Source organism: Mus caroli, unplaced genomic scaffold (genome assembly GCF_978045245.1).
Source record: "Mus caroli unplaced genomic scaffold, Mus_caroli_1 scaffold_17, whole genome shotgun sequence".
In the NCBI taxonomy this organism is placed as follows: domain Eukaryota; kingdom Metazoa; phylum Chordata; class Mammalia; order Rodentia; family Muridae; genus Mus; species Mus caroli.
This window is the reverse complement of record NW_028227272.1, coordinates 42,370,167-42,398,083: the sequence shown is the minus strand read 5'-3', so window position 1 is coordinate 42,398,083 and position 27,917 is coordinate 42,370,167. Positions and strand designations below refer to the sequence as shown.

Here is a 27,917-nt window from a genome sequence, read left to right as displayed (position 1 = left end):
AAAGTATGGAGTGATTCTTTCACATTTTTGCTATATTACTCTAAAAGGCGAGAACCTGGCGGGGGCGGGGGCTAGGGGCGACTAGGTTGGGAGAGGGCGTGGTCGGTCGGTCTCTTCCTCCTCACTAGAGGAGCTGTAGAGTCTGCGCGTGCGGTGGAGGGGGCTCTTTCTACGGAGAATACTAGTGTCCCTGCTCACAGGTGTTGCGGAGATAGCCTCCATCGTGGAAGAGCTCAGACCCCGAGAAGCTGGTGTCTAGCTGCGGCCCAGAGCAAGGATGGGCAGTCCGGTGAGTGGAGTCAGAGATGCGAAGGAGGGCGGAATGGGCGATCTGGAGCCGCGGCTCTCAGAAGCCAGTGGAGCCTGCGAGAAAAGCAAAGAAGCTGTTCTTTGGAGAAGTGGTATCCGGGGCTCAGAGCTCTGTAAGGAGGCATCGGCCGTAGAAAGCCCGGGGAAGGCGTGTATCTGGGGTGGGCGGCTTTGCTCCTTGCTGCGATTCCATTGCGAAAACACGGCCTGGGCTCCATGGCTCCCAGAAGGGGAGGAGTAGGTCTTTGCGTTCCCTATGTTGGTCCTTAACCTGCAGCAGGGGTGTAGCCTAGTAATCTCGCTTGCTCTCTTTCTCACCCTCTCTCTTGCTGCATTTCTGGTCCTTGCCTAGGAAACCATGAAGCATCTAGTAGTACTGCAGCGAGCAAGCTTCCAAGAGGATTGTCAGCCCCAGCTTAGTGGTCTTGTTAAATGCCAAGGTATTTAGAGGAGAGGCCGACATTTTGAGTCTTTGGTACTGTTTACAAGGCAGAAAATTGTAAAAGGAAGGGTGGCCATACGCCTTATTCTTTATACACACGGAATTGGTAGAATTGAACGCGAATCTAAACGCAATTAAACCCCCAGGTACTGCTTTTCATCAGGCTGGCAAAGACCGACTTGTGTTACCTTTCTTAACAAAGAGGAATGTGGGTCTGTCAGCTAAATGCTCTTAATGTTCAAATAAGGAATTGTTTTTCTGTTTTACAAAGAATTGGAGAGAGGGGTTCTTTTCTTTTTTCTCCAAGTCTCTGTGGCTGCAATGAAATAAGGTACAAAATCAGACCTAGAAAGAATCGGGGATTGGGGGCTATGCACCAAGCAGGTGTGGAGTTGTCAGCTAAGACCCAGGAGCTAATGAACATCCACCTTCTTGATAAGAATTGTAGGAGGATTTTTTTTTATCTTCATGATTGGACTCTCTAGTTAATTCTTGATTGGTTAATCTTTTAGCATCCCTTAAATTCTGGGCACTGTCTTCAGGGTTTTAACCGTGGAATTGTCACCTCACACCTGTGATATTGCTGCAGCTCTGACTTGCTGGGTTTGCAGTAGGCAAGCAAGCTTCTAGGATCTTTACCATTCAAAAATGCTATTTAATAAAGATTTTTGTATATTTGCATATGCACAATAAGATCTCTTGGGAGTGGGACTCGAGACTAAGCAGGAAATTCATTCATTTTTCATGTAGGTCTCTCACACACACACACCCTCAGATAATGCCATGATTATACAGTTCCTCTTGATGACTGTAACTATCACATGATGGCAGGTGTGGAATTTTTCATTATAACATTGTCAGTACTCAGAAGTTTCAGATACTGAAGCATTATGATCTTTCAGTTTCCCACCTATGTTTCATTTAACTCTGAGATTAGTACTAATGTCTCCCCCCCCCCCCCCGGGCCCCAGGCTCCAGGGAGGTTAAATAATGTGTCTTACCTAATACATTTTGGATTCATTCTAGACTGGAGTGTTCCCTGGTTACCACCCGGCAATTCCACGTCATCTTTCTGAGAAACAGAAAGCCTACCACTGTCTGGCATGAACTAGAGGAGAATATAATAAATATGATGTGAATTTTTCATAGTGAAGCCTATCCTTTGACTCCCTGGTCCCCAGTCTCTGTGTTTTTGGTTTTCACCATCCCCAGGAACCACTCCTCAGTCGTCTGTGTGCATCTGCTTTTTCTTTTGTCCTATAACACTGTTATTTTTTCACTACAAAAGCCAGATATCCCTGCATTTTCTTATTACAGTCTTTGCTAGGGCCTGGGCTTCATTGAGAGAGAAAGGCATAGTGGTTAAAAATAATGGTGTAGAATTAGCACGCCACAATCTGTTAGCTGGAGATAAAGTAAAATGTATTGATCCCTAGCTGCAGAACCAGAGGATACATTTGGCTAGATTTTTTTTTTCCAGCTATCCTACATGATAAGAACAAATGGAGAATAGGCTCAACAATAGGGAGAAAAAAATAGATGAAGTCTCCAGGGCACAGCCCTTTTAGAAGGTGGTATTGGTATGCATGAAAAGGGGGAGGGAGAGCGAAGTTGTATCCTTTTAGGGAGTTCATCACTTTTAACTTCCTAAAGGGTAGTGACTTAGTTGTGAACCTTAAATCAATGAAGTCAAGAGAAGTCTCAAAGTAGGCGTGGCATACTCATGGTATACCCACCCCACCTCCACCCCCAAAACAAATTCTCTGGGTGAATAATAATGTGTACCAAGGATCACTCAGACGATGGAATTTTTAATTTTCTGTAGCCTTAGGTTTGTAAGGAAGACTCAACTCTGCCATGTAGATGGGGTACCAGAGCATACACCTTTATGACTCTCCATGGAGTCCAGGCAGAAAGTCTGAAAGGCTGAGGTGTGAAAACAGAAAAGCACTTAGGTATGGGGTGGCATTGGAGATGTCCACAGGACGAAACATCACCTCTTTCAGGGTGATGGAAGATAACAAGGAACACCAGGATGGAAGTTTTGGGTCTATGACACTTTCAAAGAGTGCTGGCAGAGCCAAGTCTTCTCCCTGACTATAGTGCCTATGCCTACAAGGTACCATTGGCCTCAAGAGAGGCATACACACTGTTCTGCTGTCCATTCTCTGAGTCCAAACTGCAGACCCTGGCTAGCACAACTCTCCTTCTTATGTTACCTAAACCCAAAGGAAGACAAGTATTGACCTTTACCAGTTAAGATTCTGCCTCTACTTAAAAAGCTACTTGTTTAAGAAAACTCAAGTTTACATAATGAGATTAATCTCTGTGATACACCATGTGTCATGAACTGGTGTGTCACTTCTCCCCGTAGCATTTCCTCCATGAAGTTTTAGGTCATGGCATACATAAACCAACGCAACAATTCCATACAGTGGGAAGGAAAAGGATATTAAAGTTGGAGCGCTCTCACTGGGTAGAGGAATTCTTGTACCATATCAAAACTACTTCCAGATCTTCAAATGCTGTTTTCCAGTGCTGGGTGTGGTAGAACATACCAGCAATTCTAACTCAGGAAACAGAGACAGAAGGATTAGGAGTTCAAGGCTATCCTTGACTACATATCAAATTCCAGGACCATCCTCGACTACGTGCTATTCTGTTTCATCCTACCCCAACCAGACTCTTTATTTTTTTAAAGACTCTACTCAATTCCTCTATCATCATACCCTAAACCCACAGGAAAACAGACATAATAAGACAAAGAGAAATTTTAGGGCAATGAGATTGGCTCACTTTAGAGGTGTTATGGAAAATAATCTCCAGAGGCCACTGTATCTAAAAGGCATGGCAAAAGTAGAGGTTTGTTCAGGCATGCCTTGAGAATGAAAGAGTCCCTCAGATGGTAAACCATTCTTTGACCACCGTCTTTATCCAAATCCCCAAATCAAGGTCATTTAAGTGACTATGGTCCAATGATTTAGAAATAAGCTCCAGTTTATCATGGTAGCAGAGGCTGATAACATACACATTTAGAATAGGGTATCCACACTGGGTTTGTTGTAGCAATAGATCAGAGCAACTTGATTTGGTGAGTATTGGTGTTCTTGTGAGTTAAGAAAAGGGGAGAAAGGTGAAATAACAGACTGCCTCTATAGACACAGCCTTGGCCCCAACTCCAGGAACCCAGTGCTCTCTGCGAGTGGTATTTTCTGGGAGTCTGGCAAACCACACTGTAGTGTTAGATTTTTCCCCATTCACAACAAAGAAGGAAAAGCAGAATAGTCTTAGGAAGAGTGAAGGAAAATGCTAGGCAGGTGGTTAATATATTACAGACAGTGTCTTCATTCTAAGGCATATGGTGAACTATGCTTAGGAAGAAGTTATGGCCAAAAGCAGACCAGTAAGCTCAATCAAGACCTAAGTTTGGGGGCTGGAGATTTTGCTAAAAGGACGCAGATATGGCTGTCTCTTGTGAGACTATGCCGGGGCCTGGCAAACACAGAAATGGATGCTCACAGTCAGCTATTGGATGGATCACAGGGCCCCCAATGGAGGAGCTAGAGAAAGTACTCAAGGAGCTGAAGGGATCTGCAATCCTATAGGTAGAACAACAATATGAACTAACCAATACCCCCCCTGGAGCTCGTGTCTCTAGCTGCATATGAATCAGAAGATGGCCTAGTTGGCCATCAGTGGAAAGAGAGGCCCATTGGTTGTGCAAACTTTATATGCCTCAGTACAGGGGAACGCCAGGCCCAAGAAGTGGGAGTGGGTGGGTAGGGGAGTGGGTGGGGGAGCGTGTGGGAGACTTTTGGGATAGCATTGGAAATGTAATTGAAATAAATACCCAATAAAAAATATGGGAAAAAAGATAAATTTTACATAAAAAAAAAGCACTGACTGCTCTTCCAAAGGTCCTAAGTTCAATTACCAGTAAGCAACCACATGGTGGCTCACAACCATCTGCAATGGGATCTAATGCCCTCTTCTGGTGTGTCTGAAGAGAGTGACAATGTACTCATATACATTAAATAAATAAATAAATAAATCTTTAAAGACCTAAACATGGTAAGATGATCTGCAAAGGATTAAGGCCCATTAGGCCCTTAGGGAGGAAGCTCTCTGAAGCATTAGCAGTTCTAACAAACACAAGCCTGAAAAGTTCTTTAGAGACAAAGCCTATGCAAATGTACACCTAAGGAAAGTCAGTGAAGCCAATACACATAGAGGTGTGCATCATAGGAAACTGCCAAGGTAGAAAATCATGTGTGCACTTCAAAGCAGAGAAAGGAAAGCTTTTCTACTATGGGGGTATAGATAGTTTGGGGAGAAAGATCATGAGGCCTCAACCCTAGGCAAAGAATTATAGGCAATTAAAGGAATGCTGCTGAGAGCAAGAGAAATAATCTTCCAGATGGAAGAACGTGCACTTGATTATCCAATAAAAATGGTCATCCCTGAAAACACATGCAAACAACTAATATTATACAGACTGAGCATGTATATACAACAGCAAGAAAATGAGTCCAAGAATTTGAAAGGCAACAAGGAAAAGGGGAATAATCTTACATATATATGTATATATGTGTTACATATATACATATATATTACATATATAATATAAATATACATATATGCATGTATATACATACATATATAAGTATATATGTGATATATACATATATACATATATATATATCAATCATTCCTCTTTCCCTTACTGTCTTTCAAATTCTTTGCCCCTTTTTTCTTTAATTGTTGTTGAATATATATATATATATATACATGTATTGTATATACACAAATAATAATATGTATATATACATGTATTATATGTATATAATGTAATATATATCATTTTATATGTAATATATTATATATAATGCATATAATGTATTATTTGAAAGAGAACAAAGAAAGGGAGAATATATTTATTATAATCTCAAAAATATTTAAATGGAAAAAAGTAAGTACCAAGTCATACAACAATGAATTTAAGGAAGATTACTTTAATAATATGTAAATGCCAACATGCCAATATGTAAAATGAATTAATAGAGTAGGGGGTCTCTATCTACTTTACGTATCAGTCTCCAAAGCACTGGTCATAGTGCCTAGCTTAGATCAAACTCGGTAGATGAAGAAAGAAGCAATGCCAACGGCTCAGCCATGTATGAAGGTTTTACAAGGAATCCTACTTTTCTATACAAGTAGTTATGCTATAAAAAGAACTAAAAATTGGACAAAACACCCAATTATAAGAGCCAAGACCAGGGTACTAGAGCAAGGACTTCACATGGGAGAATTTCTTGTATAAAGTGATTAATATCTGGGAAAGAGAAGATCTGGCAGGCAGGAAGACTCTCTTGTCTCGGAAATAAAGTCCAAAAGAAACACTTCACACAATGAAATGATGATGGATTTCCTGTCATTCATAAGTTGTTAACCCAGGCTGTTCCGTTTATCTTTTCAATTGGGATCATTAGGGGAAAGGAAGACGCAAAGGAACTGGAGTTCAAGGAAGCTTGGCAATTTGAAAGATCTAAAAGGTTGGCAAGGAAGAGCCTGGTGTGCAAGGAGGAGGCCCAGCAGTCTGAGGCTATAGAGCACCTGTGTAGGTACTGAGCTCCAGGTAGTAGGAAATGGGCCTCTAGGAGTCCATGGAGCATCTGCTGGTAACTTTTAGCCAATTTCATAGTGCCTGTCAGATTGCTCGGGCCTGGAAGCTTCATTAAATGTGATTCTCTTATCCTGCCAAATCAGCAAGAGCTTGAGGATCCTCACAATGGTGCTTCTGAGATAGAAGGTACAAAAATATTTTTACATTTGTGACTAATTTTAAAAACCAACGATGCTATAGCTGTCCCCTGATCCTGACCAATACAGATGTGGATGCTTGCAGCCGATCATCGGACTAAGCACAGGGACCCCAACGGAGGAGTTAGGGGAAGGACTGAAGGAGAACTGAAGGGGTTTGCAACCCCATAGGAAAAATAATATCAACCAACCAGACTCCCCAGAGCTCCCAGGGACTAAAGCACCAACCAAAGAGTACACATGGAGGGACCCATGGCTCCAACTGCATATGTAGCAGAGGATGGCCTTATCTAGCATCAATGGGAGGGGAGGCCCTTGGTCCTGAGGAGGCTTGATGACCCAGGGTAGGGGAATGCTAGAGTGGTGAGGCAGGAGTGGATGGAGGAGCACCCTTACAAAAGCAGAGGAGGATGGGATCAGAGGGTTGTAGAGGGAAAATTGGGAAGGGGGATAAGATTTCAAAATGTAAATAAATAAAATATCCAATAATAATAATAATAAAGAAACAGTGCTTTGTGCATGGGGTCAGGCAGTGTTTTGGTGTGGATAAGATTGTAAACTTTGGAGCCAGTGCTTGGCTTTGAGTCTTGTCTCTACTACTTCCTGGCTATGCTACCTGAGGAAAACTACTTAAAATCTCTCCTCCTTCACATTCTGTATTGTGCAAGAGTTGATATGAGTAGCACCTTCCTCACAGGTTCCTGAAGTGTTGGGTGCAGTAGTTGATCTCAAGTGTTGATGACAGCACCGGGCACATAATGTGTCCAAAGATTTGTTAGTCTTGTGGTTTTTAGTAGTTTAGTCACCAAAAGCAAACTAAAAGTTGAAATAAAACTTTTGATACATTTATCAGATATGTATCTATCCCGGTCATTTATTCTTTCAAACCAGACAGTCGTGTACCTTCTACCTTAGGTGAAGAATGTGATCACTGAAAGTCAGAGACATTTCAGAAAACAAAGCTTTGTAATAACTCTAAGCTAGGCATTCAAGCTTTAAAACCCCACAGGCTGAAAGAGGAGGGAAAAGTTTATCCCAGCAAGAAATGATGACAGGCTCCAGGGTAGTGGAAGAACCAGCTTTTCTGACCCTAGGGAGATAAGAATTTTCCAGTCCAAGAGAAGAAAAGGGCTGACTGGTGTCTACAGCTACAGCCAGGCACCAACTTGTATAAAAAGAAGGAACACTGTATGCTATTTCAGCCATAGAGACTCAAACATAGACCTGTCTTGCGTTCCAAAAGAAGACAAGGTGCAGTGTAACAGAGTGACACAAACATTTAGAGAGATAATTCATGAATTTTCTTTGCCCAGTACAAGGAGAACCTAGGATAGTTTATAAGAGCACAGGAGAGCTCCAGTTGGCCTTTGAAGTAATAATTGTTAGAAAGATGGCCTTGGTGACTGAGAGAAACATAGCTATCTTAGCGAATACAAGGTAGAAAAATGGTTGTAATGAAAGACTGGTAGCCCTATGCTCTGTCTTGGTGTGCTGTAAGACCCCATAAGTTCCTGGGTTGCAAATGTGATGTCAGAAATGAGGAGCTTAATAGAGTGTTGGGGTACTTGTAAGCTGAATGGACAGAGAAGGTACTACTTTGACTGAAAGGAAGTTTCTAGCCCCAGTTGGAATGGCAACATGAGAGAAAAATGAAATTCAGTTCATGAAAGTTACAGAGAAAACTACCATGTCTTACATTCCTTTAGTATAAAAATTTGAGAATTATGGCCAGTGAGAAGGCTCAATGTGTTGAGGCCCCTGCCTCACAAGTCTGGTGACTCAAGTCCAGTCTCTGAAACTCACATAAAAGTGAAAGGAGAGAGCTGCATCTACCAAATTGTTCCCTGACCTTCACACATAAAGTGTAGCTTGTGATTCACCCATCATCATCACACGTGCATGCACGTGCGCGCACGCACGCACACACACACACACACACACACACACACACACAATTAGTTCCAAACAGAAATACTAGAAAGCATACTTTAGGTCCAGTAAAACAGTTCTGAGACAACCATAAAGGGTAGCAGATCTGCACACTCTGTCTCCTCAGTTTATAGAAAGGCAATGCCCAGAATAACATTTTCCTAAGTAGTGCCAGGACATCTATCGGGGCAGAGGATTCCTGGCCCAGTAAAGAAAAATAATGCAATGAAGGAATAAACAAAGTTAATATTAGTACTGGCTTCTAAATATTTTTTTAATTGGTTGTATTTTCAAGAGAGTCAGCCCCAGCAAAGCTCAGGGCAGTAACATTTCTGAAAAATGTTTTCCCTTTGAGCTTTGTCCTTAATATGAACAGCAGCTGATTATTTGGGAAGGGTAAGCTGTCTGGCATCTGTATTTTCTGCATTTTTCTCTATTAGCGTGAGACAGTTTGGCTCAAGGAGCCTATGTGCTCAAGACTTTGCTCTTAACAATGGTAGCTTTAAAAGCAAGGCTCGCACTAGCAGGGCTATGAAAGAGCCACACAGTAGCTTTCCTCACCCCACATCCTGAGCACACTGATTTTTCTTCCATTTATAGCCTTGGGTTCTGTTTCCACAAAACTCTGGTGGGTAAACACTTGACTCCTGCGTTTCCTAACACAGGTATTATAAGGACATTTCCCTGGCTCTGTCCAAATGCAACCTCTGTTTCTGTCGTTTGCTTTCTGTCTTCAGGTATTCAGGAGACCTTTCTGCCATCTCTCCACCTACAGCCTGATTTGGGGCATGGCAGCAGTAGCGCTGAGCACAGCTCAAGGTAAAGATACCCAGTTCTTCCTCTGGAGAGCCTCTGGGGTGAAGGATGGCCTCTTCTTTGCCTACTAGGCTGGCCCACTCATCTGCAGGAGGTACTTGAGGGCATGCTATCAGCCTTGGAACAGTGGGAGTTCCTCTTCCCGCTCTTCACACTTTTGTTTTCAGAGCAGCAGAACAATTTGGCACTCAGAAGCAATTCCAGTAGATAAACTAGATTTCAGAAAAACAATCCCCTCCCTAGTAAAATATGATGTCAGATTTTCACCCAGAGAATTGGGGGAATGAATTTGAAATTCCCCAGACTTAAAATGTAAAGACCTGGGAATATTTGGAAGGTCATCCTTAAAATTGAGTTCATCTGTGTTTTTAAAAAAGTAAAAGGTAGAGAAAAAAAAATACTGTCACTCAGAGATGCAAAAGCTTACATTGTCTCCTGTACAATAACCTTGCTTGTTCCACCATCTCTGAATTTCCTAATTTTTCCTGTCATTTGGAGGGAGGCTGCTGCTCCCTTTCTGTTGGCTCTTTTCTGATCACTGTGGTATGATGTCATTCATCGTTAGCTTCTCTGAGAAAGACACTGCCAATGAAGGGCTGGCAGGCCTCACCCCACCCACAGCCCTGACACATGATGTCCATTACAGGACTTACTGACCAACTAGCAGATTCGAAAAGGATTCGAAAAAAGATTCCAAACAAGCATCAAAGAGTTGGTAACTTTCCCACTATGGGATCTCCTCTACAGGCAAGCACAGCACATGTCCAATACTAGTTGTAATTTCTTTTCCACTCTGCAATCTAAAAGCAACGTTGTTTTTTTTTTCAAACACATTCTTCAAAATCCCCAAAGGTTTTCAGGAAACCTCAACTTCATCAGTGGGATTCTGCTTTCCATAACTGTCCTTGCCTTCAAGGAGTTCCCATCCTTAAGTTCCCAGCTAGGTAACATGGTGCCCAAGGTATCCTGGCTGCTATGTTCTCTTTATTCTGTGACACTCCGGGGGAACGTTTGTGCAGCCTTTATTTCCTGCTTATACTTGTTAGCATTTCAACTGCTTGGTTACCCTTAAAGAAAAAAATTTAGTGGTTTTGTTCATCTATATGTTGTCTATCATTTTATTATTTAGTTCCCTGCTGCTGTTTGATGTATGGAGGGGGAGATTTGGATGTAGGCATCTATTCAGTTTCAGTTTCTTTGGTGTCCAGTAAATGTAATTGTGTTAAATCTTTCCATCAAAGAAATGCTTCATTGAGCTTTCTAGACACTGAGTGCATTATGTTCTGGTTAGCATTTGTTCCTGGTAATTTATGAATCTTGTTATGAGTTCAGCTATAGTTGGAGTTTGAAAAGTAATTGGGGAATTTTTGGTTTTACTGTATTGTGGAGGGTGTTCAGAAAGAGTAAATTTTTAAGATCAACTTCAAGTTCAGTTTGGAGAAAGATTTTGTTTTTTGAAAAGATTATACATTTTATGACTCAGTAGTATACATATATATATAATACATATCCATATATGTGAATATATAATGGCTACATAAATCTAGTGTATTCAAATTAAATATAGACACTTATAAGCTTATTTTAAAATTTTCTATATTATCATATTTAAATGTTTGCCTTAATGATTTAAACTTATGGAATTTAAGATTCTGAGAGACATATAGAGAACTCTCATACTATCACTGTGGGTTTATAAATCGCTATTGTACTTCAGCCATGTTTGCTTTGTGTGTCTCAGGGTTAGGTTGTCAAGTACGTGAGGTTTCATGGTTAGTATGACATTGGATTGCTCCTTCATCATTATTTTTTCGTTTCTCTGCGTAGAACTGCGTAACACTGCCGCTGGGGTAGTGTTAACATGCTTAAGCATATCTGTTGAGTTTTTTTTAATTCTTTGCCTATATACCCCTAATGGGTTACATTCTCAGGGAATGCTGAAGCCTGGCCTTCTGGCCTATGAATTCTCCATTCAGTCACAGCCATTCTGCTAAGTTGAACAGTGTGTTGAGATTTTGTATTTCCTGTTTTCCAGATCTCTAATTTCTACCACTTAAAATGTCACATTTCTTCACTCACCCATATTCATTCCAAAATGCTTCTTGATTTATGATGTCCAGGTTCATTTGTTGTGAGTTCTTAGATGTAGCATTTATTACTCCTCTTTCATTGTGTCCCTTCTCTCAAACAAAGCATTGGTCCTTTGCTATTGGTTATTCGCTATCACATGGATGGTGTGACTAATACATGGACTAATACATTAAGTCACTTGTCAGAGTATAAGTGGCCTGCATTGCAGAGAAGAAATTGTTGTCATGACATCTAATTAAAAATAGAGTGTGATGACAGTTGGGTACCAAAAATCTTTTGAACCTGCTGTGTATAGCAAGCTTCCCAGAGCATCATCCTGCTGATCACTCTCCTCATTTTCCAGAGCCTGAGCCCTCTGTGATGTGTGTGTGTGTGTGTGTGTGTGTGTGTGTGTGTGTGTGTGTGTGTGTGTGTGTGTAGCACCTCCCTCATCTTTGCTTAAACTGTTCACTCTGCCTGTTGCTCTTTGGCTCTTCTTTACTGTTGGCTCATACATCACTAAGCATGAACTCACCTAATGAGCAGATTCCATCTGGCACTTTTCACACTCTTGTCTTTCTAGCTCACAGGGATTCTTCACAATTTCCTGGTTACCAATCATTGCCTTGTTATTATACTCTGCCTCCGCTTTTCTAGGTCAAACAGACACATTTCTCTGCTAGCACATAGGCATGAACATACATTTTGTCTTTTTCTTTGCCTCTTTTATTCTTTTCTACATTTGAGTTTCAGCATGAATTTAATCATTACTAGGAGTGTGTGTGTGTGTGTGTGTGTGTGTGTAATAAGGTTCTAAAATAGAATTTGTCGTTGTTGTTGTTTCTGTAGTGGAAGTGGTGACCCAGGATGAAAGAAAGGCGCTGCACACAACTGCATCCTTACGATGTTCTCTAAAAACATCCCAGGAACCCTTGATTGTGACATGGCAGAAAAAGAAAGCCGTAAGCCCAGAAAACATGGTCACCTACAGCAAAACCCATGGGGTTGTAATCCAGCCTGCCTACAAAGACAGGATAAACGTCACGGAGCTGGGACTCTGGAACTCAAGCATCACCTTCTGGAACACAACATTGGAAGATGAGGGTTGCTACATGTGTCTCTTCAACACGTTTGGTTCTCAGAAGGTCTCAGGAACAGCTTGCCTTACCCTCTATGGTGAGAATCTTTGAGAATACATTCTCTCTCTCTCTCTCTCTCTCTCTCTCTCTCTCTCTCTCTCTCTCTCTCTCTCTCTCTCTCTCTCTCTCTCTCTCTCTCTCTCTCCCTCTCTCCCTCTCTCTCTCTCTCTCTCTCTTTTTCAGAAATATAATTTCCAGGAGCATTGAGTATGTGGTTATGGTACTTGGATTTTTTGATTCATAAACATGAACAGGTTAACTAGAAGACTCTTAGCCTTTCATGCCTGCTGTCACTATTATTGCAGAATTCCGAGAGCTAACATCACTGCACTAAGTTGTTTGGTTGGAACTGTCTTCTCTCTAGGGTCTTGCCATCACCAACATTGAAGACAATGATGAAGGAGACACATTCTCCACGCAGCAGTGAATTCATTACTTCTTCTGCTTTTGGATAGCAAATGTGCAATATATTATCTCTAGAGCCCGTTACAACTTCTGGAAGTAGCGATAGAGGCAAAGTAGTCTAACCTGGAGCCAATATGATATCTTTCTTGTTTTAGTTCAAGGAAGCAGTTTTAAGATTCCTAAGGGTACAGCCAGCAGAACCTTTTCCTAACTGGGAGTATAACAGGATAGAAAGCATTCTTTAAACATCCTAGGCGTAGTGGTGTGAAGAGATTGTTTCTTCTTTACTAACGCCTGGAGCATTAGGAAGTGGGGCTGAGGATGACTTTGTAACATCCAATGTGATGTGGTGGCTTTAGGAGGGAGAAGACACACCTAGCGGAGACATTACTGATATTGAAGCAAGGCTTTAAGCACGCTGAGAGAATTGGCCATGGGCAAGGAGAGATTTACTAGGTACAAGGATATGTGAAATCTGATGGATGCAGGGATCTTCTACTTACTTGGTCCATGATGGACCTTCTCAATGGTAGGTCAGGCTTTGTCCCCAAATTTTCACTTGTCTATTTCTCTTACTGTCTTTCTTCCTCCCTCTCATATCCCTCCCTCTTGTCTTCTTTTCCTTGTTTTGTTTGTTTGTTTGTTTGTTTTGCTTCTCATTTCACACTTTATAATTTCTGCAGTTTTTCTCTAGTTCTTTTCTCTCCTGCTCATTCTCCCTCCATCCCCCAAATGGGAAATCCTCCCCTTTCTATCCAACCATACAACTTGCATCTATCTAAGCCATTCTCTGATAAGCCCATAAACTATGAGACACAGTATAATCACATAAATCATAGTCATTTTTCCTTACTTTTTATCTCTCCCAGCACTTACTGATTCTTGGAATTTGAGCACCCTTCTACAGTTCCACTCCCCCAGCTACTGCAATCTACCTGTCTCTTGAACCTACAGGCACAAACAAGCTTTCACTTACCACTGGCTTCTAATTAACTCGTGGGCTGCAAAGCCAGCTACAGAAGAGTTGGTTTGTACTGGTTGGCAAAATAAGGCCAGCATTCCAACAGAAATATAGTTGTTAGCCGGGGAGGCCATTATAAAGCGGACAGGCTGAAACTCGTGGGGAAATTATATCCGTTTTTTCTAAACAAATTTTCCAGGTCTGTCAGGTGAACCCTGTGGCCCTTCTGACAGTCACTCTCTGATTTTCTTATTTATGGATTCAGAGTTCCTAGTTTGCATTTTGATTAGGTTTTCTAACTAGGCAATTTAGGGAGGGGGCAGGTCTCCTCTCTGCTTTTTGGAGAAAAAAAATGGATTTTTTTTTCTAAACAACAGGCTCTGGGAACTGTACCCTGCCTTTGCTTCTGATAGGTAAAGGGTACCCATAGAGGGGTGCTGAAGGGGGGGGCGGATACTGTCAGATGATTTCTGAGAAACACAAAACAGAAAAGATTGCTCACACAAAAGATGCAGAATAATTAGGCTTACACTATACAGAGGAGAAAACTATCATTTCATATCTTATCTTCATGTTTCTATCTAACCAGTCAGCTATGGTAGAGACAAACTGCCAATGTGACAATTCTCGTGCAAGGTTTGAACTCACTGGAAGAGTTTGGGAGGAAGGTGTGCCAGTTTATCTGTATATCTCCCATTGTCTCTCTGTGAGGAATTTCCCCTCATCCCTGTAAGAAAATGCAGAACCCAGGGGAGGTGCTTAACTGACGGCAGGCCATGCATTTTTTATTTTTGTCGCAGTACAGCCCATAGTACACCTTCACTACAACTATTTTGAAGACCACCTAAACATCACTTGCTCTGCGACTGCCCGTCCAGCCCCTGCCATCTCCTGGAAGGGCACTGGGACAGGAATTGAGAATAGTACCGAGAGTCACTTCCATTCAAATGGGACTACATCTGTCACCAGCATCCTCCGGGTCAAAGACCCCAAAACTCAAGTTGGGAAGGAAGTGATCTGCCAGGTTTTATACCTGGGGAGTGTGATTGACTACAAGCAGAGTCTGGACAAAGGTAAGAGAGACTGGGTAAGGTAGACTGTGGTGTGTCTATGTTTATGCACTGGGAAGATAGTAATGGTCTTCAGAGACTCTCAACTGCTGAGCAAAGGCCATGGTTAGAGAGAGCATGGGGCAAGGGGCAAGAGCATGAGGCAGCAAATACAATAAGTTTTGCTGTAGTCTTCCCATTCACAGAGATGACATAAACCTGCAGCAAGTATGGAACCATATGTTTTACACACACACACACACATATGCACATGCACGCGCACATGTACCTATAATTAACTTGGCTCTCAAATTACACATGGTAAGAGATTAAACAGTGAAAACCAATTAAGGAAATACAATCACACAGAAATCTACTTTAGTGAACATTTGTATTTAGAATTTCTTTATGGAAAAAGTCATTGAATATAAGTATGGCGTGCAAAAACAAAAAAAAAAAAGAAAACAAAAACAAAAACACAACAGTCACTATGAAAGTCAAGGCAGTTACTCCATGATTAAGAGAAGGATATCACACACAGTGTCCTTACAAGTGGCAATTCACATCCTTGGTGGGGTGAGATGAGATGACGTCAGTTGTTACCCATCACTCACAATAGCACATGAGCTAAAATGTGTGAATTATGTCTTTCTGAGATTTCTTTTTCATATTCTTGGATTACACGACAGCTAACCCAAGCTCTAGAAAGTAAAATTGACAGAAAGAGTACCTTAGAAACATATTGCTTACATACCTATGGCTGATATCCATCAATAGAGAAATATTTTCTAGGCAATCACAAAACTGTGTGTCCAGTGAGAAAGCCACAGTAGACCATGAAAATACCTAAGGTGAAGGAGGTGGGGGCCTTCCTCAGTCTGGGGATGAGGAAGGTTTCCTGGAGGACCCTATCCACAGCTGTGATAAAATCTTTGGATGACCATCACTGAGAAAAGCCCCATCAGAAGGCTCATCAGTCTTTTTAAGAAAAACTGTATTAGCATTTGGTTTTCTAACTTCTCAGATGATTCCTTCCAGTTGACTCTCTCTGGGACTCATGGACACATGGTTTGAGAATGGTGCGTGGGTGACTGTAGTGTGCTTGGTTTCAAGCATGGCTTTGTCTCTGGTTTTGAAGCCCTGGAAGTGGCACACCTGTAAGCGCCTAAAATGGCGGCAGCCATGTGTGCGCACTTTCCAATAAGTAAAAGCTAGAAGAGTTGTCCTTTTTACCTTCTTGTGCAGTGGCCTCTTGAGAGTAGCTCCTACAGACGTGTCTGGCTGAGCTCCTTAAAACCTCAATGCTAGTTAGAAATGGGGTGTTTAGCTAAATTTTGGTCAAAAACCCTTGTTTGGACTTTCATGAAGAGAGCCTCAGGATCAACGAAGGCCAAGAGCAAATGTCCTTGAAAAATAAGAACTTGAAAAGGCAAATAAGTTCTTTTCCAGGAATTCTAAGTTTGACTTATGTGACCTAAAATGTTTTCTTTTGTTTGCACAGCATTTATTTATTCTGTGAATATTTACTGATGATGCAAAAGCCCCATAGGCAGCTGTAGAAAGCATGGAACTGAGACAAACCCGAAGATTTTTGGTTCAGTTGTGAAAAGTCTGCTTCAGAGAAGGTGCTAGAACTTTCCTCTCCCTTTGCATTATCTACACCAAGGAGCCGGGGTTTAGCTGGGCTCCACTGAGCATGCCTTTGCGTTATCCACACCAAGGAGCCGGGGTTTAACTGGACTCCACTGAGCATGCCTGGAGGAGATTTAGTAATGAAAACAGACTGGGAGAAGTGAGGTAGAACAATGAAGGAATTACTTCCAATGGTCGACATCACGGGATTCGTGAATTTTTCCCTTGCCTAATTCCCAGTTTATTTAATCTTAAAGAACATGAGATTTGAAGGCAACAAGATTTGACTAACCCTCAGCTTTTAAATTTTCTACCCTGGTGTTGAGTTCAGCTAGCCTCCCCAGTTAGGAGTGGTTTCATTTTTAAGTCTTATACATATTAATAACATTTAACTCCTGGAAAAATCTTATTATTATATGTAACTGCATGAAATATGCTGGCTGTTACTAACATCTAATTGTTTTACAAACCCTCTGAGGTCATGGCTGTAGATGTAACTGCGTATGCACTTAAGGATCATTTTAGAAGAGCTCTCAGTTCTTATAAAAACCCCCTCTTGCTTTTTCACGTTTTGCTTAGCAGACTCCTCTTCTGACTCCCCTTTCTCCTTCTCCCATCTCTACACACAGGATTTTGGTTTTCAGTTCCACTGTTGCTAAGCATTGTTTCTCTGGTAATTCTTCTGGTCTTGATCTCCATCTTACTATACTGGAAACGTCACCGAAATCAGGAGCGGGGTGAGTCATCACAGGGGATGCAAAGAATGAAATAAGGTAAAAATTCCTTTTTTTTTTTATAATACCTTGGGGTTTGTTTGAATATATAAACAAAGGGGGACTGCATTGTTACATCTATTGTTTATAAATATTGATGCTGTTTAAGAAAAGCAACAAGTTTGCTTACTTGCAAATGGACATTTCAGCTGTTTGTTTCCTAGGACATTTTAAAGGCTATTCCGTAAGTCAAGAGTAAAAACTCTAGAAAGAAAACAGGAATATATTGATTGGATAATAGTGGGTTGTTGTGAAAACAAATAGAAAAATCTGACACTCACACAAGGACCTCTCCACCTGCTAATGAGGCCAATCTTGTCTCCTTTTACATCAAGCCACAGCCATTTGACCAGTTAAGAGACTGTGACATTGTCCAATTCTGCCTCATTAAATAGCACTTCCTATGCTACACTTTCATGATTCCTCAAACACTCTCCCCATCCAAGTGATTCACACATGTAGTTGTTATTTCATAGCATTCTTCATGCCTTTCCAGGCTGAGAATTTCGCCTCATCCCCCACCACCAACATTTGCCACAGGATCATATACATATTTATATATATATGATATATATTGCAATAGTGATATATTGCTCTTTAAGTGTTCATTTACTAAGTGAGGGAATGGGTGGAACTACCATGAATAAGATATTTTCCAAATTCTCTTCCTCTTGTTGTAACTCAGTACCTTATGAACATCAGCCAAGTCTTAGACAATGTAAAGCATCAAAGAATAAGATTGCCACTGAAACAGAAGTGAGCTGTATTTCAGGAAAGAAATGCATTTCTTTCCTTTCTGAAGCCTGTGCTCAACCTATTAAGCACAAAGCTGGGCTTTATTTTTTCTTTGAAATGGGAAATTCCTAGGGTGAAGGGGTAATGTGGGAGTTTCTTCCATCCCAGATGATGAACTTCAGGGTCAGGGAAAGAAACAAAAAGTTGGTTTTAAATAATATTTTAGATTTGGATTTAAAAATCACCCTCAAAATCTTATTTTCCTTTTCACTTTATGGTTTCTTTATGGTTTTGGGGCAGTTTTTCGTGTCCTCACAATGTTTTTGATCACCTTATCTTGCCTAAACCTTAAATAAACACCAGATTAATTCATATGAATTTACAAAATGAGCCATGAGCCTGCAATGTCCGTGCCCACTTTTAGAAAGTAGATGAAGGGATTTGTTCTGTCTGTGAGGTTAGAGATCAGAACATTCCATGGTATATAAACATAAGCCATAAAACACCAAACCCTCCCGCACAATATCAAAGGCAGAAATCACTTTGATCCTATCTTATCCAAACAATTCTGTTTTTTAATTAAGTAGTGTGATCCCAGCAAGGGAAGCCAGTTTCCTTCTTGAAAGTCACAGTCAGTTCTTATAAGCATGTTAGAACTTCAAAATGGCTTTCCTGGATCTCTCCCGACTCAAAAAAAATGAAAAAAGAAAAAAAGAAAAGGAAAAAAAAAGAAAAAAAGCAGTGGTTATCAGTTGCAATTCACTGTAAATTATTCTCTGTCGCAAACAAAAATGTCCAAAGTATTTGAATTCATTTCTTAACTAGAGTTATATTTAAGCCCGAGATAAATTCCACTAAACAGGCGTATTTGCAAAGTAATAGTTCTTTGTTCATTTAGCAGTCTTAGATTTTCTGGGGGATAGAATTGCTACATGCCAGAAAGAGGCAGTCAATGTCTGTGCTACACTCTCGCCTCACTTAAGAAATATGTGTTCCTGCTTCAGATGAACCTTGTGAACAATTAGTTGCCATTTTGTTGGCAAGTGTTGACATGACATATGGCCACATCAGTCAATTTCTCTGAATGCTCATATTTTGAGTGACTTGATTTCTTTTTTAAGATTTCAGAACTTTAGCAGCCATCGGTTTGACTCCTGTGGTTAAAGCTACTAAAACCAAGTGTCAGTTATATTGAAAGCCTAATTGCTCAGAGCTAAGGAAATACTGGTTCCCAAAGAACCATATTTTAAGCTCTGCAGAACATTGTGAGAAGCCAAAAACAGTCGAAGAATATGGTAACACTTCTCTTTCTTTCTTTTTTTTTTCACACAACAGGTGAACACACAGGTCAGCACCTGCCTTCCATAGCTCCCTCCTTTACTTCCATCCTCTTTCACTTTTTCTTCCCCTCATTTTTTGAGGTAGTAGAACTTTTAGATATGAAAGGAAATGCAGTCAGGCAAAACCAACATAGAGGTTCCAAAAGGCTCATGCTATGAACATGAAAGAGGAAATGAGAAAGTGGAACAGAATGTGGTGTGTATGTATGTGTGTGTGTCAGGGTGTATGTGTGTGGGGGGGTGCACACATGCTGGGTATATGAATATGAATGCGGGTGTAAATCTGTATGAGTGTGTATGTGTATGTGCCAGTAGGTGTGTGTGTGTACGCACACAGGCACACATGCTGTGTATGTATGAATGTATGTGGGAATGTGTGAGTGTGTACATGTCTATGTGTGTGTGTGAAAGTGTGTGTGTGTGTGTGTGTGTGTGAATGTGCAAGTGTGTGCTTTGCAGGTAGATAAAAAGAAAGATAAATGACGTTTATACTAACTAAATCTAAACAGACTCATCTCCATGGAGGACTCAGTAGCCAGTAGGGATGTGGTCAGTTATGTCAACCTTTGTTTGCTAATCCATCAAAACAAAACTCTTTTTAGATTCTAATCACAATTCATGGTCCACAAAAGTGAGAACAGGTTTATTTTTCCCCAGAGGGGCAATCTGTAATAACAGCTGTTGCCTTTGCATCGAGGTCAGCCTCCCCTAACTCCTCTTGTGATTCAGTACAGTGCAGGACGTTGTCCTCTAATGTGCTCTGGAGGAACTTATGATAACTATTAGGCCACTTATATCCAACTCCTAGCAGGATCACCACAGTTATTTCCCTGGACTCTACCCTTATAAAACTAAGACAGCTTTCAGGAATATGCTTGCTTTCTTTCGTTTCCGTGAATCATTATTTTATTATTGAAATAGAAAGTGAGAAAGAGTTCAAAGTTTCCTGGGGAAATTTTCTACCATGCCCAACCATTTTTTTCTTTTTTTTCTTTTTTTAATTTTTAATATTTTTTATTACATATTTTCCTCAATTACATTTCCAATGCTATCCCAAAAGTCCCCCATAGCGCCCCCCACTTCCCTACCCACCCATTCCCATTTTTTTGGCCCTGGCATTCCCCTATATTGGGGCATATAAAGTTTGCAAGTCCAATGGGCCTCTCTTTCCATTGATGGCCGAATAGGCCATCTTTCGATACATATGCAGCTAGAGACAAGAGCTCCAGGGTACTGGTTAGCTCATCATGTTGTTCCAACTATAGGGTTGCAGATCCCTTTAGCTCCTTGGGTACTTTCTCTAGCTTCTCCATTGGGAGCCCTGTGATACATCCAATAGCTGACTGTGAGCATCCACTCCTGTGTTTGCTAGGCCCCTGCATAGTCTCACAAGAGACAGCTATATTTGGGTCCTTTCAGCAAAATCTTGCTAGTGTATGCAATGGTGTCCGCGTTTAGAAGCTGATTATGGGATGGATCCCTGGATACCAACCATTTTTTCTAGTAACAGTTGATGATGTCATAAGTTCATACCTTCTCCAGAGAGGAGGCTGAGAATAATCTTGCATTTCACAACAATTACCTACCATTTATTATAGAGTTCTCAGAAACGATGAATGAAATTCTGGGTCTGCTATGGAGCAGATCACTGTAGATCTCAGCCATGTTACAACGCTTTGTTTTGAGTAGCTATTTTCTTTGCTTTGGTTTGCTTGATTCAAGACTGGGTTGGAAACAAAAGAACACAGACACTCAAGTGAGACATATATTCTGGACTTCACTTCTTTTCAAAGTGCTGGCTATTTCATATAAAAGATATTTTTGACCACATAATATTTATATTTAGCTTGACTTCCCTTACTTCCTAGTAGCCTGAGATATGAATGGGCTTTTGACAATACATAATGATTATATTAATAATTTACTATTTCCTGGATAGAAACATATACTGATTCCTCTTTTAAGCACACTATTATGCCAAGGAACAAAGATTTCCCATGAATTTTGTGTTGATAAAATTCATCATTAGTTAGGAAGATAATCCAAAGAAGATTTATTATTTAAGCAATTAAAATCTTTGTTGTTAAATAATAATGCTAATGATCTCCAGATTACAGGACTGGGTAAGTAAGAATCCCTACCCTATCCAGAATCTTCATAATATTAGGAAGGAAGATGATGCTCTATATGAACAAAGCAATGGGGAACCTTTAATAAACTGTTCAGGCTAGCATTGCTGGGAAAAATGTACTCCAAGCCTATATGAAAAAAAAAGCATGTTGTTTTCATATGTAAAAATGCTACTCATCATTCCGAAATGGCATGACAAAATTTGACCACCAATTTCTTGACCACCAGGCTCTCAAAGTCTTGGTTTTCTTGCATGGAACTATTCCTTTTTATTCTCCAAAACCCTAAAAAAATAATCTCAGCATAAATGAACCAAATCCTGAGTTTCACTCCATATCAAGAACACCTCCAGGAGTGAAGACATCATAATCTTCTCTATAGCAACTAAATGGCAGTTTAGCTCTCAAGTGGACATCTCTCTCCTTAGCTGTTTGACCATGGAGTTTTTTTTGAAAAGAGATTGCCTGTTCATATTAGCATTATTTAGTACACAAATTAATGAAATAACAAGGAATAGAACATTTTTAAACTAAGTAATCCTCTCATGTCATTGTTACCTTGAATTTTAGCTTCTGTTCTTTCCGTCCTGTCTAGTACCAGTTGTGTTCTTTGGAACTGCTATGCCCCTCACCATTGTAGTCTACACTTTGAACGTTGGCTGAACAGATCCACACTTTTAGTCTTCGTTACTAGAGAAGTGAACTTTATGTTCTCTAAATTGGAAGAGGTTCAGTTACTTTACAAAATAAATAAATGGCTTAGCCATGGAAGAGAAATACTATGTTTTCTATTGTTTCTTTACCAAATAATCAGAAACTTGATGGCCTACAACACAAAAATTCATTTTCCTATAATCCTTCAGGTCAGAAATCCAACATAGGAGTCATTAGGCTAAAATCAAGGTGCTTTTAAAGCTATCTTCCTTTCTTCAAATTCTTGAAGAAAATCAATGGCCTGTGTTTATCCAGGCATTTCAGATCAACTTCATTCCTTGTTTTTTGTTTGTTTGTTTGTTTGTTTTGTTTGTTATTGTTTGTTTGCTTGCTTGCTTGATTGCTTTTTTTTTTTTTTTTTTTTTTTTTACTTGTTCCCATACACAGAAGTAGTGATGACCACTTAGGCCATTCTCAAATTAAGTTTCTCACTAACTTCTCTTACCCTCATAAAGACATGTGTGCTTGCAGCAGGTCCATCTATATCTCTGGGCTCTTAATTGAATCATACAGATAAATCCATCCTTCTATGTAAGGTATTCCTTTCCACTCTCTTGAAATTAGGATGGAGATGATATAAGACAACCTTGTTCTGCTACCACACAGGTTAAGGTGGGCTGGAGTAAGTGGAGAGATTGCTGTTATCTGATCTCCAAGTACAAGCATCCATATATAGGAATATATACCTATATTCCTTAGCCTCATGCAGTTCAGGGAAATTCTATATCAAAGAACATCAAACCCTGGTCAGATTCTCTGAACACATCACTTTAGCTTTCTTATTCAAGCCTTGCCTCCTTACAGTGAAGCAAGACTTTACAATATTTTTCAAGATTATATTTTGTGTCTCAAGTCTAACACAAAAATGTAACTTCTGCTTTCTTCATTACTAGTCACTGACTGTAACATTACCAACCTGGGTTCTTTTCATTGAAATCCCAATTCTTACATACTTCCTGCATCTTTCTACTCATAGGCCCATCACAGCAGCTACTGTTACTGACCTTGTCCTGATAGCTTAGTCATAGTTCATTTGGATTTTCTGTAAGAGCAAGGTAAAATATTACACTTAGCACTGTACATCATGATGTCAGACAGGACCATAGTGGTATTTCCAATCGATTATAACTTAATAAGACACAGGTTTCTAACTGGGCATGACGGTACAAGCCTGTAATATCAACAACTGAGATGTTGAAACAAAGGAATTTCAAGTTTAAGATTAACCTGTGCTATGTAGTCAAAGACTGACTAAAGAGGGGGAAAATGGAGATTTCTGAGTCTCTAATACTGAAAGAACAATATTATGAGGCCATTGTAGATGTCAAGTACCTGGGTATTTTCCTCATCGCTCTTTAAAATCTGTACTAATAAGCCTCAATTGATGTCACCAGCCCATATATAACATAGTTCTTTAAAAAAAGAAACCCACAGGGCTAATAAGTACTGTATTCTGGCATGCACATGAGCATGCACACACATTTACACATACACATACACACACACACACACACACTATAGCATATAGACATATGTCCTCTTGGTGACTTTTTCGTTCACAACCTTCACTACAATCTCCTATTTCACAATAGAGTATTATTGGAAGCTTCTTTAGACCAGAGAGCACCACAATACAGTTTATTTTTCTTTTGAGTAAACAAACTAGACAGAACTTGCCATGATCAGTCAGTGCTCCCAACTCCAAAAGTCTCTGAGGTCAATGGTTTACAAAGTTTATGACATTTATACAACAAAGAGAAAAGATTAGCCTTGTATTTTGTAAGTCCTTTGAAGATTGTTTTTACTAAATATCATTGGGGCTTTTCATCTTCAAAATGTATGTATTGATAATTTCAACTTGATTATTTGTATTACCTTTTAGACTGACAAAATTATATCAATAACATATAGTACCATGCTTTGAATGTATGTACAAATTCTAGAATGGCTAAATCAAGCTAAGGAAGGTCTTCTTCATTATATGTTAAACTTCTTTATGAGAACACTTACAAGCTAAGGTTTCAGTAATTTTCATCTGCTTGATGACATTGTTACTCAAGACACCATGTGTTAGAATAGTCTCTGGAACTCATTCCTCTGTCTAACTGAAATTCTCCTCATCTTCCCAGTGCTGCTTGAGATAATTCTACAATTGTATTGCTGTCCTCAATAAGCCAATATTTTAACTTTTGCTTTTAGCAAAGGAGATTCTAAATGACCTACAGAATTAGCTATTTTCTGATCATTCATTTGTTTTATTAGCTACTATAATCACTTCTTTACAGATTCTGATAAAGTCCTATTTCTTTAAAACAAATAGCTGGGGACCTTTGGACCTATGCTCCTTTCTCTGCATTTGGAAATTAGGACCAATTACTGTAATTATACAAATGCTGTGAAGATTTTAAAAGAAGTACATGCAATTAGAAAAATGTTTTTAAAATGCCAGCACCAAGGGATTTATGCCAGCTTAAGGGATTGCCAGCTGGGTTGCTCTTGTCCAATTATTTAGTACAAATGTTTTCATCGTTTATAATTTCAAGCTACCAGCAATTGGACCATTGGCCTATGCCATTCACATCACTGAATCATAGTAAGCTTCCAGTAAGTGCTGGATTCTGTTGTTACTAAGGCTATGGTCCCTTTTGGTTTTGTCAATGTGTAATTAAGCATTTGCACACATGATAAGAGGAGGAGAGCTCGAGGAAGTGAACAGAGAAAAAGACATGGGGATTACAGCAAGCAGGATTTGAGGGAACAGAACTCAGATAGGAGTACTGGAAGGCAGAACACACAGTATTCATTTCACAAGCAAGGATAGAAGTTTGGAAGCAACATAAGCTGAGAGGGGAGAAAGGACAGAAGGTATATGTAGCAAAAACATATATATATATATATATATATATATATATATATATATATATATGACCTTATGATGCCTAACATTAATTTATTGATATAGGTAATGTAAATTGTTTCATTTTGAAGATGTGGAATTATTTTGGTTAAACTGGGTTGTTTTTCGGGGGGGGGGGAGTAAGAAGGCTAGGATGATGGGAAAGCTGGTTATTTAACACATGTATGTATTATATGACTTGTTATAGAGACATTTATATTAAACAGAGAAACCATAGATGAACTAACTAAGGATACTATGAAAACCTGAACATGGCATTGTGAGCAAACCATATATAAGCATACAGTGAAAGGGAAGATTGGGGAGCGGGGCCACTTATTTAAGACAACTAGTCTGAGGTCAGCTTCTTGGAATTGATTAGACTAAGGATGAGGAAACAGAAAAAAAGCCAGCCATGGAGGAGAGCAGAGATAGTTGACCTCTAGCAAAAGAATTACAAATTTAAAATCTCAAAGAAAGAAACCGTTAAAGTTTTAGAACACTCTTACATGGAACATGGTCTGAGAAGGTTTGCCCACCAAAAACCCACTTCTTACTAGTCTGCAGTAGAGTATAGGTTCAGACGAAATGGATGGTGTTATAACAACTTGACAGGGAAAGTTCATGTCTGTTAAGCACAATAATTTTTAAAAATCAATTACTGCATAAATGTCTTCTCTTTTATTTTCTTTTTATTGTAACAACTCACTTGGGCCATGTTAAGGGAGAAGGTAGTGATTGCATGAATCGCTGATAACTGATGCTTAAAATGTTGGCATCTAAAATATGCAGAACTCTGGAAGATCCAGTAAAATGACCTAAGAGGACACAGATGAGAGGGAGGGACCGAGGTTAAATTCTAGGGCTGTTATCTCACTGTCTACATTCCTTGTGGGGAAGCTGACATCCTCCCATTTTACGTGCTAGGCGATCAGTAACTCTTGGAAAACTTTCTGTCTCCTCAGTGATGATTCCTTGTCTGATGTCCACAAGTTAAGACCCAGAGGGAACAGAGCTGAGAGTTCTTCTTAATTAGAACCTCTTTGATCATTTGTTATTCTGAACCAGGCGTCTTTCTTTGGATAGGTGATTCTCTAGTTCATTACTAGGTCAGAAGTCTGTGATCCCACCACTCGAGAGACCAAGGAGGTAGGGTCCTTGAACTAGATCATTGCTACTTCAAAGCCATTCTGGGCTTCTCAGTGAATCAGTGAGTTCCAGGACAGACTCCTTGGTTACAGAGTGAAACTTTATATCCAAAAAAGAAGAAGAAAAGAAGAGAAAAGAAAAGAAAAAACACAGAGAGAGAGAGACAGAGAACTATACACTAATATATCTCTGAATTTCCATGTTTCTTAATTCTGTTGCTAACTGCTTAAAGTATGTTGAGAAATTAGAAATGTCCAATGTTGACACACTTCTCTTTCTTTTATTCAGAGCTCTAGAGAAATTATACAGAACCCTGAACGCGTTTCCCTGGTCTACTTGAATCTGATGTGAAAGAAAAGCAGGAGGGAAAAGGTCATTCTCCATAGGACCTAAGAAGAGCAAAAGACCAGAAGCGAGCCTGTGAGGGATTTGACTTTTTGCTGTTGTCCCAGATCCTTGGTGTTTGCATTCCAAGAAGAAGTCGAGTGCCTCGGGTCTGTTGTAGGACTTGATTTTTTTTGGTAGAGCAATGAGTGCCATGCTGTTAGAAAGGCTCCAGACTTAGAACCACCAGTGCCAAGACAGCTCTCAGACCGACTAGGACTCCCACCGGAGGGACAAATTGTAGTCAACTTACCTCACAGAGCTCTCTGGTCCTTACACAAAGTAGAAAGGAGTGGGACCAGAAAATTTGCCATGTCTGAAATCTGATGGAATTTTTAGGAAGAAAACTGAAGAATAAGCAAAAGAAGAAAGAACACAGAAGGGTCCAAAGAGCTTCTGAGAGTACCTTTTGCCTTTTCTGTTGGTGTCCCAGCTCTGGTTTTGTTCTTAGGTCCGCCAGTGTGTTTCCCTGTTGTTTGAGTATCTAGTTGACTACCTGCTACTGTTCTGCTGATGGTTGGCCTTGCTAGAATCCCTGACTCCCCTGCCGTTCTCTATGTGCTTCTATGAGGGTTACTATGATGAAAATAGAGCAGAATATAGTGTGAAGTAACATTGGCAACTGTAATGTGTCCATTTAACTTATTTTTATAGCACTTAGGCAATATTGTTAGTCTTAGTGAGTAGTTCACACCTTTACAAAAGCATGCTCTCCCTATCCATTGGGCCCACAATAACACTCTCTTTGAGGCCATTCTGAATCCTGTCTCGTGTAACGATAATATATTATGAAAACAGATACTTTAAGAATTTCCTGTACAGCAGTCAGTTGTTTATGCGCTCTCTCTCGCTCTCTCTCTCTCTCCCTCCACCCCAGCTTCTTTTTCTGTGACTTTGTTTTTCACAAAGAGAAGGCATCTCCTGAATACAATTGCTTTGTTCTGAAGACATCGTGAACTATTAATTCTTAACCCTTTGACAAAACTAGTGAAGTTGTTTTCTGTATCTTTTGCTTCATCTGTCTTTATAGAGTGACCTAGGAATTCGAGTGTAAGTTGTTTTCATTGTTGAACTGGATATTTATATACTTGGTATGCTTTTCACGTGTTATTTAATTCTGTATAATTTCCTATATTTGTATTAAAATATTGAGCAATTAAAAGTGTCAACTAAATATTTGATGTGGCATTCCCTTGAGAAATATAGAAATAAAGAATAACACTTG

General features: G+C 39.9%; 1 protein-coding gene across 2 annotated transcripts; it reads left to right on the top strand.

Moving 5' to 3' along the window:
* Positions 1 to 115: 115 nt before the first annotated feature.
* On the top strand, positions 116 to 27,917 carry LOC110311760 (OX-2 membrane glycoprotein). 2 transcript variants are annotated; one of them, XM_021185278.2, is made up of 6 exons: positions 116 to 289; positions 9,238 to 9,319; positions 12,236 to 12,562; positions 14,692 to 14,964; positions 17,202 to 17,345; positions 26,597 to 27,916. In XM_021185278.2, the coding sequence occupies exons 1-5, from the start codon at positions 278 to 280 to the stop codon at positions 17,342 to 17,344; spliced, it is 837 nt and encodes a 278-aa protein (XP_021040937.1). In that variant the 5' UTR covers positions 116 to 277; the 3' UTR covers position 17,345; positions 26,597 to 27,916. The 2 variants fall into 2 exon arrangements, with proteins under 2 accessions (XP_021040937.1, XP_029326546.1); XM_029470686.2 differs by lacking the exon at positions 9,238 to 9,319 and having other exon boundaries at positions 123 to 289; positions 26,597 to 27,917.

Bases quoted from the DNA above. Each gene is read 5' to 3' on its own strand.
- LOC110311760 (XM_021185278.2), top strand. The intron at 12,563-14,691 runs GTGAGAATCTTT...TTTTTGTCGCAG, and splicing joins AGCTTGCCTTACCCTCTATG to TACAGCCCATAGTACACCTT. The intron at 14,965-17,201 runs GTAAGAGAGACT...CTCTACACACAG, and splicing joins CAAGCAGAGTCTGGACAAAG to GATTTTGGTTTTCAGTTCCA.